Below are 17,700 nucleotides of genomic sequence, written 5' to 3'. Positions count from 1 at the left end.
TGACCCCATGGACTGCAGCCTGCCAGGCTCCTCCATCCATGGGTTTTCCAGCCAAGAGTACTGGAGTGGGGTGCCATTGCCTTCTCCATTCTACATAGGCTTAGAAGTTCTATAAGTAAGTAAGTGAAGTTGCTCAGTCGTGTCCGACTCTTTGCAACCCCATGGACTGTAGCCTACCAGGCTTCTCTGTCCATGAGATTCTCCAGGCAAGAATCCTGAAGTGGGTTGCCATTTCCTTCTCCAGGGGATCTTCCCGACCCAGGGATTGAACCTGGGTCTCCCGCATTGCAGGCAGACACTTTAACTTCTGAGCCACCAGGGAAGCTCTATAGCCTGGTACAAAGATGGATGTCTCTTAGTACTCCCCTCTAAGTGCTTGTAATTTTTTCAGAGATGCAACTGGGAATGTAAATGTTAAACCACAACAAAGCAAAAACAGAATGTTGCAGGTTTTTGTTTTGTGATAAAGCCTTACATTTCCATGTCTTACCTCCCTGATTGGCCCTGCAGCTTTCATACTGTAGGATATTTTTCATTTTTATATGCCTAGTGCATGGTACATAGTAGGTACTCAGAAGCTACATGTTAAATTGAGATGATGCCCTGAGGCTGTCTCCCTTATAGAGAGATAAAATGCAGGAATTCTGGAAAGGCATTCCAGGGAGGAAAAAGTATAAAGACATGAGGTGTGTCACCTATTTGCCTGTTTGACTCCAGTGACTGGGAATGAAATTAGGTCTAAGAGAATGGCCAGAGCCACATTACAGAGGGCCTTCAATGATATGCTGCATTTTGACCTCTGTCCTCTGAGTCATGGGGAGCACTGGACTGTTTTTGAAAGGGAAATAATCTAATATGGTTACAGTTTGTACTCAGTCTTATTGAGATTATGATGAATGTTTTCCTTTTAGTACTCCTAGGATTTGTGGCAACTTAAGATATCTCCACTCTCAAGTTTAGTCTCATGGATCATAGCCATGGTAATTGGCCAAGACAAGAGTTTTTACTTCAAACCCAGGACAAGGAGAAACTCAAGGCTTCCTCCTCTTTTTGGGTTGGAGAGACCTATGGTAGAAATCAGACTATTAGGGAGTAGGAGCTACTTCAAAGGAAGAGACACATAAATGCTAGTAATTACTAGTGCAAAAGGAATTGAGGTGTTAGGCTTACTTAGAAGTAAACGTTAAGAGTCTCCTTTTCCTCTGTTGGCAAACAGATGTTAAATGACTGACAACTACACTGTAATCACGTCACTGCCTGGCTTAAATTTTTTAAGTGATTTTTAATGCAAGACTTACAGAAGAAATTCCAAATTCCTTAACCTGTCATTCAAGACTTTCTAGAATCAGGAATGAACTTATTTTTTCCTTAGTATTTCTGTATTGCTTGGCTACATGAATTTTCTCTATTGATGACTCCACTCACATTTATCTTTTACAATTTCACCCTTTTATTCATGTAATTGTTTGTATTCATAGAATAGTGTCCTCTTTCAATGGCTTTCATCCCCCAAGGTATGGTCTAAGTCCTGCCTCCTCCTGAAAGCCCTTGATAATTATTCTACCCCTAACTGATTCTCCTATCCTTTGGATCCCTTTAGCATTGATTGTCTTCTCCAAGCTTTGAGTTCATAACCTTTATAGCTATGTATTGTTATTGATAAACTCCATGACTCTACCTTGATTCCATTAATTAAACTGTAAATAACTTGAGGCAAGTAATTGTTACTTCTCCTTCTCTTGCATCCTCATTAAAAATCCATTATATAGATGCTGTGCCAGGTTGAGTAAAAAGATTTGTGAATTAAATTTCATATGTTGTACTCTTATTGCATGTCTGTCTTCATGAATTCCCTATCCTCACTTTCAGGATAGGCTGGGGACCCTTTGAAGTGCCTAACATTGTGCTTGATACAGAGTTTATGCTCAACTGTACTGCTGAATGAAAAAATAAGCAAAAGCCACCCATTCATATTCATCACTCACCCTGTTGGGATGTCTTCTGGCAGACCATGATATAAGTCATGGTGATAAACACTATACAGCACAAGGAGATGATGAGAATTATGGCAAAGATAGACAGGCCTTTACCTAGGAGGCAAAACAAGACCAAGTGGTATCTGGTTGAAAACAGTCCAGAAACAGAGACTCCAAGGATCAGTCCAGACTAGCTCACAGTTCTTTCTTTTCCATCTTCTCCTAACTTATTTAGCTAGCCAGAGAGACAAACAAAACCCTGGATCCATGAGAAAGACTTGAGAGAAGCTAGAGACTCAATGTATATGCAAGTTATTTCATATCCACTCATTGATGGCTGATTGGCCTGGGCATTTGAACCAGTACTCCATGCTTTCCATGGGGCCAAGACAAGAGGTTTTTCACATTTTCTTAGGAGAAAGTGTTTCCTAGCTTCACGAAAATACTACTGTATTGAGATTATGATCAATTACTTCTAGTCATAATGATTCTTTTATTCAAACACTCTGTCCAAGCATTCAGGTTTCTTAATCCTCAAAACATATTTCCACTGAGTCTTCTGGGTTACCTAACTAAATCATGAAGGAAACCCCTGGACTAGGTTTCTGGTCCTGGATTTGTTATTGATTTGCTGCATGATTGTGGTAGGCAGAATAAAGGTCCTCCAAAGATGTTCATATTCATACCCCCAATATGTTAGTTTACATTGTAGGGAAGAATTAAGATTGCAGATATATTTAAGGTTGTTAATTCATTGACTTTGAAGTGGGGAGATTATCTTGAAATATCTGGGTGGGCTCAATGGAATCTCAAGGGTCTCCCAAAAGTGGAAGAAGGAAACAGAAGAGGGAATGATAGTGAGATATTTGAAGATGCTACATTGCTAGTTTTGAAAATGGTGGAAGGTAACCAGAAGCCAAAGAAAGAAGGTAACCTCTAGGAATTGAAAAGAAGACAAAGAAACTGATTATCCACAGTCTCCAAAAATAACATAGCCCAATTATACCTTGATTTTAGCCCAGTGTGTCAGACTTCTGATGTCCAGAAGTATAGGATAATACATTTGTGTTATTTTAAGGTGCTAAGCATGGGGTAATTTTTCAGCAGTCCTAGAAGGCTAAATACATAGAAGTCACAGAAGAATAAATACAGTGACTTTAATCAGATTTCTGACTAATATCTTAGTTTCCCCATAAGTTCAATGAAAAGATTGGATGATGTCTAATGCACTTGTAGCTATAATATTCTGAATCTAGGGAATGAGGTCAGGGGATATGGATGGAGAGGGAAAGGAATCTCAGTGTTCTTAGGATTTACTGCTGCAACTGACTTTGTTTTCTCTAGATCCCAAAATATTATATTTTAGAAAGCTGGTATTTGTGGTCCTTAGAGCTCTGATTGGAGTTGAGAGAACCCAAGCTATAAAATGATACAGATCAAGGGAAGGTTCCTCATTGGAGAGAGTCAAGTTGTAAAATAATTAATAGAGGATGTAGGGCATAAACTCCAAATCTTAGAGTATCCATTCCTCCAAAAGTTATTTTCTCATCTTCTTAAATCAACTGTCTTAAGAAGTATCTTCTAGCCCCTGTTCTTCTATGGATATTGCCATAGGAGAGACATGGGACTATGGAAGTCTTCAAGCCAAAAGTGACAGCACAAAAATGGAATACAAAACAAGTTTAAGCTGTGACCTGAGACAACCAAGAAACTCTGCATCCAGGAGGGCAGAAGTACAGAGGCATTAAGAAGTCCACCATCAATGACACACCACCAGAGGATAAGACCAGGAGTGATAGTCATCAAACTTTTATGTACCTATCAATCAAAACAGATACCTACTGTAGACCTGGAGTCTTAGAGGTCTCCAGGCATCAATACTTTTGTTGCAGGACCATGGGGATGGTCTAGAGAGTTCTGAGGGATGGGCCAAGGCAGCCAAGGTGATAATGGGAAACAGTGATTAAGGGAAACATCTAGCATCAACTAGCATTGTTGATAAAATAAAATGATATAAAAAAGAAGTATTTCATTGTTTTAATAATCAATGTAGTCAAACCACTGCATACCAGCTATTAGCTCCAGGTGAAAACCCAAAGAACTTATCTCTGAGGTTTGCATCTCTGAGACTTTGACTTAGGGATCCTTGAAACTTTAAAGGAATCAGAAATCAACTACAAGCTGCTTGGTGACCTCTGAAGAATAACTCAAGTAATGAAGCCTTGCCACTACTCTTACCTGGTCCAATGCCTGTCTCCCTGGGAGAGCTGGCTGAAGTCATAGTCCCACTCCAATTCTTACATAGAACATTTAGGAAGTACATTATTATGCCAACAGAGAACTAAGAACACATATATCACTATCCTTAAACCCATTCTGACTTTGAACATTGCCATATCTGTATCTTTCCCTCTCCTTTCTCCATTCTATCCATCTTATCTGTCTCTAGGACCTTTGATCATAGCCTGGTACATTGGAGGTAACAGTTTGCAGAGTAGAATGACATAGAATAGTGTGTATAGTGGAAAGTTTTTGTTGCAAAGTTAAGAGCCAAAAAGGAAGAATAGAAGTGTTAACATATCCCTTACCTGGTCCAGCACTTGTCTTTCCAATATCACCATCCACTTCAGTTATTCTGCCCCAGGATGTATTCACTGTGGATGTTGCTATAAAAACAGGATTATTAGCGTCAGAAGCCTCTATTCCAGATAGGAACTTTCAAGATGGAGGGTGAAACTTTCAAGATGGAACTTTCAAGATTGCAGTTCTTCTATGGGTATTTGTGCTAAGATTTCCAGAATTCTTGGCCATGTCATTGACCACTATTATTGGGTTAGCCAAAAAGTTCATTTGAATTTTTCCATAATATCTTACAGAAATACTTGATTGAACTTTTTGGCCAATTCAATACAATAATGTGATAGCTATTTTTTTTTAAATTTTTTTACTGTTGGTGGGAAGAAGGCCCATAGAGGAGAGAAAATATACCTGAAGTCCCATAGCAATTCAGACTAGGAGCAGAGCAGAAGTCAGTTTTCTTTTTCCACTTTTCCTATAGGGTTATTCAAATTCTCTCCTTCTTTTTGCCTCAGACATTTTTACAGAGGGAAAAAAAAAATATATGTATTGATGATTCACTTCTTCATGACCCTTAGGTCTTTTTATTTCCATGTATTTATTACTATGTTCCTTCTGAAGAACCCAGTGACTTCTTATTACCTGTCTAATGGCATTGAGTCTCCTCCCTTGGCTTCCATGACACCATTTCAGACCTTCCCTATTCCCACAGAATCCCAGTAAAACTCACCTTCCAAGGGGGTTTGCATCGTTGGAAGTGACTTAGTCTTGGTCTCAAGTGTCTTTGAGGAATCTGCAAGGAAAAGGGAGTCCACTCAAGGGCCCTGGCACCCCTGAGTGAACAGTTGAATGTTTTAGGAAAAAATGGGAAATAAGTAATGGCCAGTCAGATACTTAATTAATCTGGATGGGGAACATATTTTGTTTTAACTAACTCCCAGTTGATATTTAGCTACTTATTGTCTTGAGAGGGTCTTAGAAGTATTACAAAGAAGGTGGTTGTGGTGAGTTAGTAAAGATAATAGAGTAATAACCTCCAAACACTTATTTCTTCACAAAAGCAGTGTAATGACTGACAAAAATTGTTCATAACTTTTTTTCTTTAAGATTTTGGAAAAATAGCCAAAGATTTGAATCAACCCAGGTAGCATTTATGGAAGAAAACCACTCCAATCTTGTTAAGTACAGCAAGTATTGTTGCATTTTAATTTACCCCAGCTTATTACCCTGTCCCAGGCCAGTAGTAGCCTTGAAAATAAGCCTTGTTCAAGGTGCTAGACTGAAGAGAACACATTTAATTTTCCCCCCAAATTGTCATTATTTGACTTCTGTGGAAGTTCCCTGAAACACCTGATTCAAAAGGCTTGTCTTCATTGATCATCCAGTGCTAAAACTCTTGCCAGGGAAGGGATGTATTTGTCAGACAGATGCCTGGAGCATTAGACAACACTTGAGGTAAGCAAGAGACTTGCAAAGAAGCTTAAAAGAAAAACAACAACAACAACAAAGTAATTAAATGTTCAGAGACTTTGAAAATCTCTGACACATTTATGAAATCTGGAAAGCCAAGACATGCATAGGATTGTGTGCATGCTCAGGAAAGACATGAGAATGTCATATGTTCTTATCTCTGACTAGTCTTGAGGCTCTGCATTAGCAGGAAATGAAGGCTACAGCACAGTTATAAACTTCCTGGATAAGCATTGAAAACAGTTAAACAGGCAACAGAACCCTTGGAGTTTTATTGATTCCAAGTATTTAAAGAAATATCTGTCCAGTCAATAGTTGACCACTAAATTGATCAGAGACTTCAGTGGCAATCCATGACAAAGAATATAAGAGACTACATAGAATTGGCTCAGACAGTTATTGAACAAACAAATAGCAATTAGTACAGAAAGCAGCAACAAAAGCAAGCCCTGGAGAGAGACAGAGACTCAGAATTCTAAATTTGTCACATTATATTATTTAAAAAGTCAAATTTTCAACAAAATATGAGACATACAAAGAAACTAGAAAGTATGGAGTTTCTGGTTCAAGATGGCAGAGTAGAGCACCATCTCCTTCTGCAAGAGAACCAAAATCGAAGCTAGCTGTTGAACAATCATCAACAGGAGGATGCTGGAACCTATCAAAAAAAGACATCCCACATCCAAAGACAAAGAAGCCATAGCAAAATGGGAGGAGGGGTACAATCACAATAAAATCAAATCTCTTACCCACCGGGTGGGTGACCACAATCTGGAGAAAAATTATACCAGTGAAGTTTTTCCCACTGTTGTTAAGATTCTGAACCCCATGTCAGGCTCCCTAGCCTGGGGACCCAACAAACAGACTGGGAAAACGCAGGGAATCTGACCTTGAAGGCCAGCAGTATTTGATCATAAGACTTCCACAGGACTGGGAGAAACAGAGACTCCAGTCTTAGAGGGCACAAACAAAAGCTTGTGTGCACTAAGCCTCAGAGGAAGGGAGTAGTGACCCCACAGGAGACTGAATCAAAACTACTTGCTAGTGTTGGAGAGTCTCCTGTGGAGGTGTGGGTCTGCAGGGGATCACCACAGGGATGGAGGCACTGGCAACATCAGTCTGGGAAGGTTCCCCCTTGGTGTAAATCCTCTTGGGTTGCCATTAGCCAGACTACTGAGCCTGTAGACCCGAGGGCTGGGTCACCTCTGGACAAAAAACTACCAGGAAGGGAGTGCAACCACACTCATCAGCAGATAATTGGATTAAAGCTTTACTGAGCAAGGCTCTGCCCACCAGAACAAGACCCAGTTTTTCCCACCACCAGTCCCTCCCATCAGGAGGCTTACACAAGCCTCTTATACTCCTCCATCAGAGGGCAAACAGAGAAGAGAGAAGAGGCACAGTCTGACAGCGACCAAATTACAGAAAGTTAATCATCATGAAAAAAATAAAAAGTTATGTCTCAGATGAAGGAACAAGATAAAACCCCAGAAAAACAGCTAAATGAAGTGGAGATAGGAAAACTTCCAGGAAAATAATTCAAAGTAATGATAGTGAAGATGATTCAGGATCTCAGAAAAAGAATGGAAGCAAAGGTTGAGAAGATGCAAGAAATGTTTACCAAAGATCTACAAGAACTGAACAAACAGGTGAGTAATACACTAGAAGAAATCCATAGCAGACTAACTGAGGCAGAAGAACAGATAACTGACCTGGAGGACAGAAAGGTGAAACAGAACAGAATATAGAGAGAAGAATGAAAAGAAATGAAGATAGATGGGCCAAAAAAAAAAAAAAGATAATTGCAATTGCAAGCCATAATGGGAACATGATTAGCCTAATAATATAAAACAATTACATACAACTCAGGGGGGAGGATCAAGCAGAGTGATAAGTGGAAGCACATATTTTCATCTACTCAGCTAGTCTATGTCTTTTGTTTGGTGCATTTAATTCATTTGCATTTAAGTGCAAAACTACAGTTTTTGTGTTTTGGGTTCATTTTCTTTTCTTTTTTTTTCTTTGTGATGAGAAAAAAAAATTTTATTGGTTCTGGCAATATTCGAACCCCAGTTATATCTCATCAATGCCCAGAGTGTTTTCATATGGATTCATATTCTGTAGGTAGATCTTTTCCTTTTCTTGCTTCCTGCTTGGAGAAGTTCTTTTAGCATTTGTTGTAAAGCTGGTTTGGTGGTGCTGAATTCTCTTAACTTTTGCTTGTCTGGAAAGCTTTTGATTTCTCCATCAAATCTTAAGGAGAGAGTCTTGCCGAGTACAGTATTCAGTTTTTCCCACCACCAGTCCCTCCCATCAGGAGGCTTAGACAACTGTAAATAATATGTATAATATATATATTTTAGAAAACTTATGAACTTTTGCCTAACTAAAAAAAATTTGTGACAGTTTGATTCCACTTATTTGATTTAGTATGAATAGAATGCTAGATTTATAATTTAAGAAAATAGATAGTCAAGAAGCAGCAAAGGTTTACTTTGTAGCAGAGGGAAATATAGTCAATATCTTATATTATCCTATAATGGAAAATAATTTCAAAGATAATGTATGCATATATGTATAATGGAATCCCAAAAAATTTCTACATTTTGAAATTTGGTATTGTTTACCAGTTTTTCTAAATGTCCTATGGATATCTAATAGCAACATATGAGATATAAAATTTTAAATACATTTTGTAGGATATAAAATTAATGTAAATTTATATAAATATAAATCAATTGTATTTAAATTATTGACTACATCATCAAGATGCTCCTATTCTTATTTTTTCTGCATTTGACAAGATATTCTCAGAGAAATGTTAATATGTCTCACTATGATTACATATTTTTTCTTTTCCCTTATATTTCTTCTGAGGTTTTTGCTTTATGTATTTTTGTTTCTTTGCTGTTAGGTACCTCATGGTTCATGATATCTATCTTTGTGAGTTGTACTTTTTATCTTTAAAAATATTCATCTTTGTTTAATTTAAAAATAAATAAATTTATTAAAATTTTAAAAAAAGAAACTAGAAAATATAGTCCATAAACATGTAAAAAAAAAAAACAATGAATAGAAAGTTTCTCTGAGGAAGTACAGATACTGGACTCATTAGAAAAAAATACTTTAAATCAACTAAATTTGTTATTTTTAAAAAAGAAATAAATCAAAGGAAACTATGTCCAAAAAACTAAAATAATGAGGGCAATTCAAACCAGGTTGTTGTTCTGTAACTCAGTTGTGTCTGACTCTTTGTGACCCCATGGGGTGCAGCACACCAGATTTCCCTGTCCTTCACTATCTCCCAGGGTTTGCTCAAATTCATGTCCATTGAGTCAGTGATGCTATCTAACCATCTCATCTGCTGAAATGCTCTTCTTTTCTGTTCAAATTTTCCCCAGCATCAGGGTCTTTTCCAATGACTCTGCTCTTTGTATCAGATAGCCAAAGAACTGGAGCTTCAGAATCAGTCCTTCCAATGAATATTCCCATTACTTTAAGAATTTTCCACACTTTGTGGTGATGCACACAGTCAAAGGCTTTAGTATAGTCAATGAAGTGGAAGTAGATATTTTCATGGAATTCCTTTGCTTTCTCTGTGATCCAACAAATGTTGGCAATTTGATCTCTGGTTACTCTGCCTTTTCTAAACCCAGCTTGTACATCTGGATATTATCAATTCAAGTACTGCTGAAGTCTAGCTTGAAGGATTTTGAGCATAACCTTACTAGCATGTGAAATGAGTGCAACTGTATGGTAGTTTGAACATTCTTTGGTATTGCCCTTCTTTGGGATTGGAATGAAAACTGGCCTTTCCTGTCCTGTGGCCACTGCTGAGTTTTCTATATTTGCTGACATATTGAGTGCAAACTTTTACAGCATCATCTTTTAGGATTTTAAATAACTCAGCTAGAATCCCATCATATTCTTTAGCTGTGTCTGTTGTGGTCATGTTCTTAAGGCGACTTGACTTCACACTCCAGAATGTCTGGCTCTAGGTGAGTGACCACACCATTATAGTTATCTGGGTCATTAAGACCTCTTTCACAGAGTTCTGCCACTTCTTAATTTTTTCTGCTTCTGTTAACTCCCTACTGTTTATGTCATCCATCATGCCAAAACTTGCAAGAAATGTTCCCTTGATCTCTCTGATTTTCTTGAAGAAATCTCAAGTCTTTCCCATTCTATTGTCATCTTATACTTCTTTGCATTGTTCATTTAAGAAGATCTTATCTCTCTTTGCTATTCTCTGGAACTCTGCATTCAGTTGGGTATATCTTTCCCTTTCTCCCATGCCTTTCAGTTCTCTTCCCTCATCTATTTGGAAAGCCTCCTCAAACATTTTGCCTTCTTGCATTTCTTTTTCTTTGGGATAGTTTTGGTCACGTCCTCCTGTGCAATGTTACAAACTTCAAACCAAGTAGAAAATGTCATTAAACAAAAATTATAAAACAGGAACAAACTAGAAATCCTGGAGGTGAAAGATACAATAACTGAAAAAATGCATGCATGCTAAGTTGCTTCAGTCATGTATGACTCTTTGCAATCTTATGGACTGTAACCTGTCTGGTTCCTCCCTCCATGAGATTTTACAGGCAAGAATACTGGAGTGGGTAGGCATGCCCTCCTCCAAGGGCTCTTCCTAATCCAGGAATCAAACTGGCATCTCTTATGTTTCCTGCATTTGCAGTTGGGTTCTTTACCATTTCTGACACCTGGGAAGCCCCAACTGAAAGAATAAAACCCACTAAAAAGAAGAATTCACTAAAACAGATTTAAACAGGCAGAAGACATAATCAGTAAAACTAGTGACAATTGAAATTATCAGATTAGAGAAACAGAAAGGAAAGTGAATGAAGAAAAATGACCAGCACCTCAGAGAACTGCAGGGCACCATCAAATGTACCAATATACACATAATGGAAGTTACGGAAGAAGATAGAAAAGTATAGACAAAATATTTTAAAATGCTATGTAATGTCAAAAAACTTTTGACATTTTTATTTTTATTGACATTTTTATTTTTATTACTTTTTTATTCTTGTTCAGCTTGTCTGACTCTTTGCAACTCCATTGACTGCAGCCCCATCTGACTCTTTGCAACCCCATTGACTGTAGCACACAAGGCTTCCCTGTCCTTCACTATCTCCCTGAGCTTGCTCAAACTCATGTCCATTAAGTCCATGATGTCATCCAAACATCTCATCCACTGTCATCCCTTTCTCCTCCTGCTCTCAACCTTTCTCAGCATTGGGGTCTTTTCCAATGAGTCTTCTTGGCCAAAGTATTGGGGCTTCAGCTTCAGCACCAGTCTTTCCAATGAATATTTGGGATGGATTTCCTTTGGGATTGACTGATTTGATCTCCTTGCTGTTTAAAGAATTCTCAAGAGTCTTTTACAACACAACCATTCAAAAGCATCAATTCTTTGGTGCTCAGTCCAACTCTCACATTTGTACATGACTATTGGAAAAATGATAGCTTTGACTAAAAAGACTTTTGTAGGCAAAGTAATGTCTCTGCTTTTTAATATACTGTCTAGGTTTGTCAGAGCTTTCCTTCAAAGGAGAGAATGTCTTATTTCATGACAGCAGTCACCATCCACAGTGATTTTGGGGCCCGAGAAAATAAAATCTGTCACTGTTTCCATTGCTTGCCCATCTATTTGCCATGAAGTAGTGGGACTGGATGTCATGATTTTCATTTTTTTTAATACTGAGTTTTATGCTAGCTCTGTCACTTTCCTCTTTCATCTTCATCAAGAGGCTCTTTATTTCCTCTTTGGTTTCTGGCATTAGGGTGATATTGCCTGCATACTTGAGGTTGTTGATATTTCTCCTGGCAATCTTGATTCCAGTTTGTTATTCATCGAGCCCGGCATTTCACATGATGTACTCTGCATAGAAGTTAAATAAATACACATACAATGTGTTAAAATGCAGAGACATCACTATACTTACAAAGATGATACCACTGTAATGGCAGCAAGCAAAGAGAGACTAAAAAGCCTCTTGATGAAGATGAAAGAGAAGAATAAAAAAGCTGGCTTAATACTCAACATTCAAAAAACAAAGGTCATGGCATCTGGTCCCATACTTCATGGCAATTAGAAGGGAAAAAAGAAGAAGCAGTTGCAGATTTTATTTTCTTGGGTTCCAAAATTACTGGTTATGGTGACTGCAGCCATGAAATTAGAAGACACTAGCTCCTTGGAAGGAAAGCAATGACAAACCTAGAAAGCATATTAAAAAGTAGAGACACCAGTTTGCCGACAAAGTTCTGTACAGTCAAAACTATTGTTTTTCCCATAGTCATGTAAAATATGAAAGTTGAACTATAAAGAATGCTGAGTGCTGAAAAATTGATGCTTTCAAATTGTATTACTGGAGAAGACTCTTGAGAGTCCCTAGGACTGCACGGTGATCAAACCAGTCAATCTTAAAGGAAATGAGCTCTGAATATTCATTGGAATGCCTGATGCTTAAACTGAAGCTCCAATACTTTGCCCACCCCATGTGAAAAGACGACTCATTGGAAAAGACTCTGACGCTGGGAAAGATTGAAGGCAAAAAGAGAAGGGAGTGGCTGAGGGTGAGATGGTTAGATAGCATCACCGACCCAATGGACATGAGTTTGAGCAAACTCCAGGTGATAGTGAAGAACTGGGGAGATTGCTATTATGCAGTTCATGGGGTCTCATTGCAAAGGTTCAGACATGACTTAGCAGCTGAAAAACAAAATAGCAGTATTATTTTCCATCTGTCCCCTAAAACAAAAGAAGCAAAAATAAACAAATGGGACCTAATTAAATCCTTTTGTACAGAAAAAAAAAATCAATGAGACAAAAGACTGCTTACTGAATGAGATAAAATATTTGCAACTAAGAATGATAAATGGTGAAAATGAGTATAGTACCCAAAGCAATCTACAGATTCAATGCAATCCCTATCAAGCTACCAGCAGTATTTTTCACAGAACTAGAACAAATAATTTCAAGATTTGTATGGAAATACAAAAAACCTTGAATAGCCAAAGCAATCTTGAGAAAGAAGAATGGAACTGGAGGAATAAACTTGCCTGACTTCAGGCTCTACTACAAAGCCACAGTCATCAAGAAAGTATGGTACTGGCACAAAGACAGAAATATAGATCAATGGAACAAAATAGAAAGCCCAGAGATAAACCCACACACATATGGACACCTTAGCTTTGACAAAGGAGGCAAGAATATACAATGGAGTAAAGACAATCTCTTTAACAAGTGGTGCTGGGAAAACTGGTCAACCACTTGTAAAAGAATGAAACTAGATCACTTTCTAACACCACACACAAAAATGAACTCAAAATGGAGTAAAGATCTAAACGTAAGACCAGAAATTATAATACTCCTAGAGGAGAACATAGGCAAAACATTCTCTGACATAAATCACAGCAGGATTCTCTATGATCCACCTCCCAGAATACTGGAAATAAAAGCAAAAATAAACAAATGGGATATAATTAAAATTAAAAGCTTCTGCACAACAAAGGAAAATTAAGCAAGGTGAAAAGACAGCCTTCTGAATGGGAGAAAATAATAGCAAATGAAGCAATTGACAAACATCTAATCTCCAAAATACACAAGCAACTTATGTAGCTCAACTCCAGAAAAATAAACGACCCAATCAAAAAATGGGCCAAAGAACTAAATAGGCATTTCTCCAAAGAAGACATACGGATGGCTAACAAAATACATGAAAAGATACTCAACGTCACTCATTATTAGAGAAATGCAAATCAAGACCACAATGAGGTACCTTTTCACACCAGTCAGAATGGCTGTGATCCAAAAGTGTGCAAGCAATAAATGCTGGAGAGGGTGTGGAGAAAAGGGAACCCTCTTACACTGTTGGTGGGAGTGCAAACTAGTACAGCCACTATGGAGAACAGTGTGGAGATTCCTTAAAAAATTGCAAATAAAACTGCCTTGTGACCCAGCAATCCCACTGCTGGGCATACACACCGAGGAAACCAGAACTGAAAGAGACACGTGTACCCCAATGTTCATCGCAACACTGTTTATAATAGCCAAGACATGGAAACAACCTAGATGTCCATCAACAGATGAGTGGATAAGAAAGCTATGGTACATATACACAATGGAGTATTACTCAGCTACTAAAAAGAATACATTTGAATCAGTTCTAATGAGGTGGATGAAACTGGAGCCTCTTATACAGAGTGAAGTAAGCCAGAAAGAAAAACACCAATACAGTATACTAACACATATATATGGAATTTAGAAAGATGGTAATGATGACCCTGTATGCAAGACAGCAAAAGAGACACAGATGTGTAGAGCAGACTTTTGGACTCTGAGGGAGAGGGAGAGGGTGGGATGATTTGGGAGAATGGCATTGAAACATGTATACTATCATGTAAGAAATGAATCGCCAGTCTATGTTCGATGCAGGATGCAGGATGCTTGGGGCTGGTGCACAGGGATGATCCGGAGGGATGATGTGGGGTGCGAGGCGGGAGGGGGATTCATGTTTGGGAGCTCATGTACACCCATGGCGGATTCATGTCAATGTATGCCAATACCAATGCAGTATTGTAAAGTAAAATAAAGTAAAAATAAAAATTAAAAAAAGAATGATAAAGTGTTAATGCCCAAAATATAGAGAGAGCTCATATAATTCAATATAACAACAATGAGAAAATAACTTGATTGGAAAATGGTCAGTTCAGTTCAGTCACTCAATCATGTCCATCTCTGTGCAACCCCGTATGCTGCAGCAAGCCAGGGCTCCCTGTCCTTCACCAATCCCTGGAGTTCACTCAAACTCATCTACATTGTGTCAGTGATGCCATCCAACCATCTCATCTTCTGTCATCCCCTTCTCCTTCCACCTTCAATCTCTACCAGCATCAGGGTCTTTTCAAATGAGTCAGTTCTTCACATAAGGTGGCCAAAGGATTGGAGTTTTAGCTTCAGGATCAGTCCTTCCAATGAATATTCAGGACTGATTTCCTTTAGGAGGGACTGGTTGGAACTCCTTGAAGTCCAGGGATTCTCAAGAGTCTTCTTCAACACCACAGTTCAAAAGCATCAATTATTTGGTGCTCAGCTTTCTTTGTAGTCAAATTTTCGTATCCATACATGTCTACTGGAAAAACCATATCTTTGACTAGATGGAACGTTGTTGGCAAAGTAATGTCTCTGCTTTTTAATATGCTGTCTAGGTTGGTCATAACTTTTCTTCCAAAGAGCAAGCATCTTTTAATTTCATGACTGCAGTCACCATCTGCAGTGATTTTGGAGCCCACAAAAGTCTCTCACTGTTTCCACTGTTTCACAATCTGTTTGCCATGAAGTGATGGGACAAGATGCCATGATCTTCGTTTTCGAATGTTGAGCTTTAAGCTAACTTTTTCACTCTCTTCTTTCACTTTCATAGAGAGGCTCTTTAGTTCTTCTTCACTTTCTGCCATATGGGTGGTGCCATTTACATATCAGAGCTTATTGATATTCTCCAGGCAATCTTGGCCCCAGCTTTGCTTCATCCAGCCCAGCGTTTATTATGATGTACTCTGATATAAGTTAAATGAGCAGGGTGACAATATACAGCCTTGACGTGCTCCTTTCCCGATTTGGAATCAGTCTGTCATTCCATGTCCAGTTCTAACTATTGCTTCCTGACCTGCATACAGTTTTCTCAAGAGGCAGGACAAGAGGTCTTGTATTCCTACCTCTTTCAGAATTTTCCAGAGTTTGTTGTGATCCACACAGTCAAAGGCTTTGGCATAGTCAATAAACCAGAAATAGATGTTTTTCTGGAACTCTCTTGCTTTTTTGATGATCCAGCAGATATTGACAATTTGATCTCTGGTTTCTCTGACTTTTCTAAATCCAACTTGAACATCTGGAGCTTCATGGTTCATGTACTGTTAAAGCCTGGCTTGGAGAATTTTGAGCATTACTTTACTAGGATGTGAAATGAGTGCAATTGTGTGGTAGTTTGAGCATTTTTTAGCATTGTCTTTCTTTGGGATTGGAATGAAAACTGACATTTTCCAGTCCTGTGGCCACTGTTGAGTTTTCCAAATGTGCTGGCATATTGAGTGAAGCATTTTCACAGCATCATATTCCAGGATTTGGAACAGCTCAACTGTTTTTTCCATCAACTCCACTAGCTTTGTCCATAGTGATGCTTCTTAAGGCCCACTTGACTTCACATTCCAGGATGTCTGGCTGTAGGTGAGTGATCACACCATCATGATTATCTGGGATGTGAAGATCTTTTTTGTATAGTTCTTCTGTGCATACTTGCCACCTCTTCTTAATATCTTCTGCTTCTGTTAGATTCATACCATTTCTGTCTTTTATTGTGCCCATCTTTGTATGAAATGTTCCCTTGGAATTTCTAATTTTCTTGAAGAGATCTCTAGTCTTTCCCATTCTATTGTTTTCCTCTATTTCTTTGCACTGATCACTGAGGAAGTCTTACTTATCTTTCCCTGCTATTCTTTGGAACTCTGCATTCAAATGGGTATATGTTCCCTTTTCTCCTTTGCCTTTAACTTCTCTTCTTTACATAGCTATTTGTAAGGCCTCCTCAGACAACCGTTTTGCCTTTTTATATTTCTTTTCCTTGGGGTTGGTCTTCATCATTGCCTCCTGTGGAAGAGGGAGTTTGCTATGACTAGTGTGTTCTCTTGGTAAAACTCTATTAGCCTTTGCCTTGCTTCATTCTGTCCTCCAAGGCCAAATTTGCCTATTACTCCAGGTATGTCTTGACTTCCTACTTTTGCATTCCAGTCCCCTATAAAGAAAAGGACATCTTTTTTGGGTATTAGTTCTAGAATGTCTTGTAAGTCTTCATAGATCCATTTAATTTCAGCTTCTTCAGCATTACTGGTCAGAGCATAGACTTGGATTACTGTGACATTGAATGAATTGCGTTGGAAATGAAAAGAGATCATTCTATCATTTTTGAGATTGCTTCCAAGTACTGCATTTCAGACTCTTTTATTGACTGTCATAGCTACTCCATTTCTTCTAAGGGATTCTTTCCCACAGTAGTAGATATAATGGTCATCTGAGTTAAATTCACCCATTCCAGTCCATTTTAGTTCATTGATTCTAGGTGAAAAAACAGTCTTCAGAATGGGAGAAAATAATAGCAAACAAAGCAACGGACCAAGAATTAATCTCAAAACTATACAAGCAACTCCTGCAGCTCAATTCTAGAAAAATAAAAGACCCAATCAAAAAGTGGGTCAAAGAACTAAACAGACATTTCTCCAAAGAAGACATACAGATGGCTAACAAACACATGAAAAGATGCTCATCACTTATTATCAGAGGAATGCAAATCAAAACCACAATGAGGTACTATTTCACACCAGTCAGAATGGCTGCTATCTTTGGGTTCAAGTCTACAAGCAATAAATGCTGGAGAGGGTGTGGAGAAAAGGGAACCCTCTTACATTGTAGGTGGGAATGCAAACTAGTACAGCCACTATGGAGAACAGTGTGGACATTCCTTAAAAACCTGGAAACAGAACTGCCATATGACCCAGCAATCCCACTGCTGGGTATACACACTGAGGAAACCAGAATCGGAAGAGACACGTGTACCCCAATGTTCATCACAGCACTGTTTATAATAGCCAGGACATGGAAGCAACCTAG

At 38.4% G+C, this 17,700-nt stretch overlaps 1 protein-coding gene across 3 annotated transcripts in view; it reads right to left on the bottom strand.

Moving 5' to 3' along the window:
• Window positions 1–17,700, bottom strand: part of VSIG4 (V-set and immunoglobulin domain containing 4) — a 35,851-nt gene that overhangs the window by 1,879 nt on the left and 16,272 nt on the right. For 2 of the 3 annotated variants that reach the window (XM_040266087.1, XM_040266088.1), the window contains 3 exons: window positions 5,284–5,346; window positions 4,565–4,642; window positions 1,986–2,090 (listed from right to left, as the gene is read on the bottom strand). In XM_040266087.1, coding sequence (XP_040122021.1) covers window positions 1,986–2,090; window positions 4,565–4,642; window positions 5,284–5,346 — 246 coding nt within the window. The remainder of the gene's footprint in view (window positions 1–1,985; window positions 2,091–4,564; window positions 4,643–5,283; window positions 5,347–17,700) is intronic. The other variant, XM_040266089.1, reaches the window with a different exon arrangement.

This window comes from Oryx dammah, unplaced genomic scaffold (assembly GCF_014754425.2).
Source record: "Oryx dammah isolate SB20612 unplaced genomic scaffold, SCBI_Odam_1.1 HiC_scaffold_23, whole genome shotgun sequence".
NCBI classification, from domain to species: Eukaryota; Metazoa; Chordata; class Mammalia; order Artiodactyla; family Bovidae; genus Oryx; species Oryx dammah.
The sequence above is the reverse complement of the archived record's forward strand: the minus strand, read 5'-3'. Positions and strand labels throughout refer to the sequence as shown.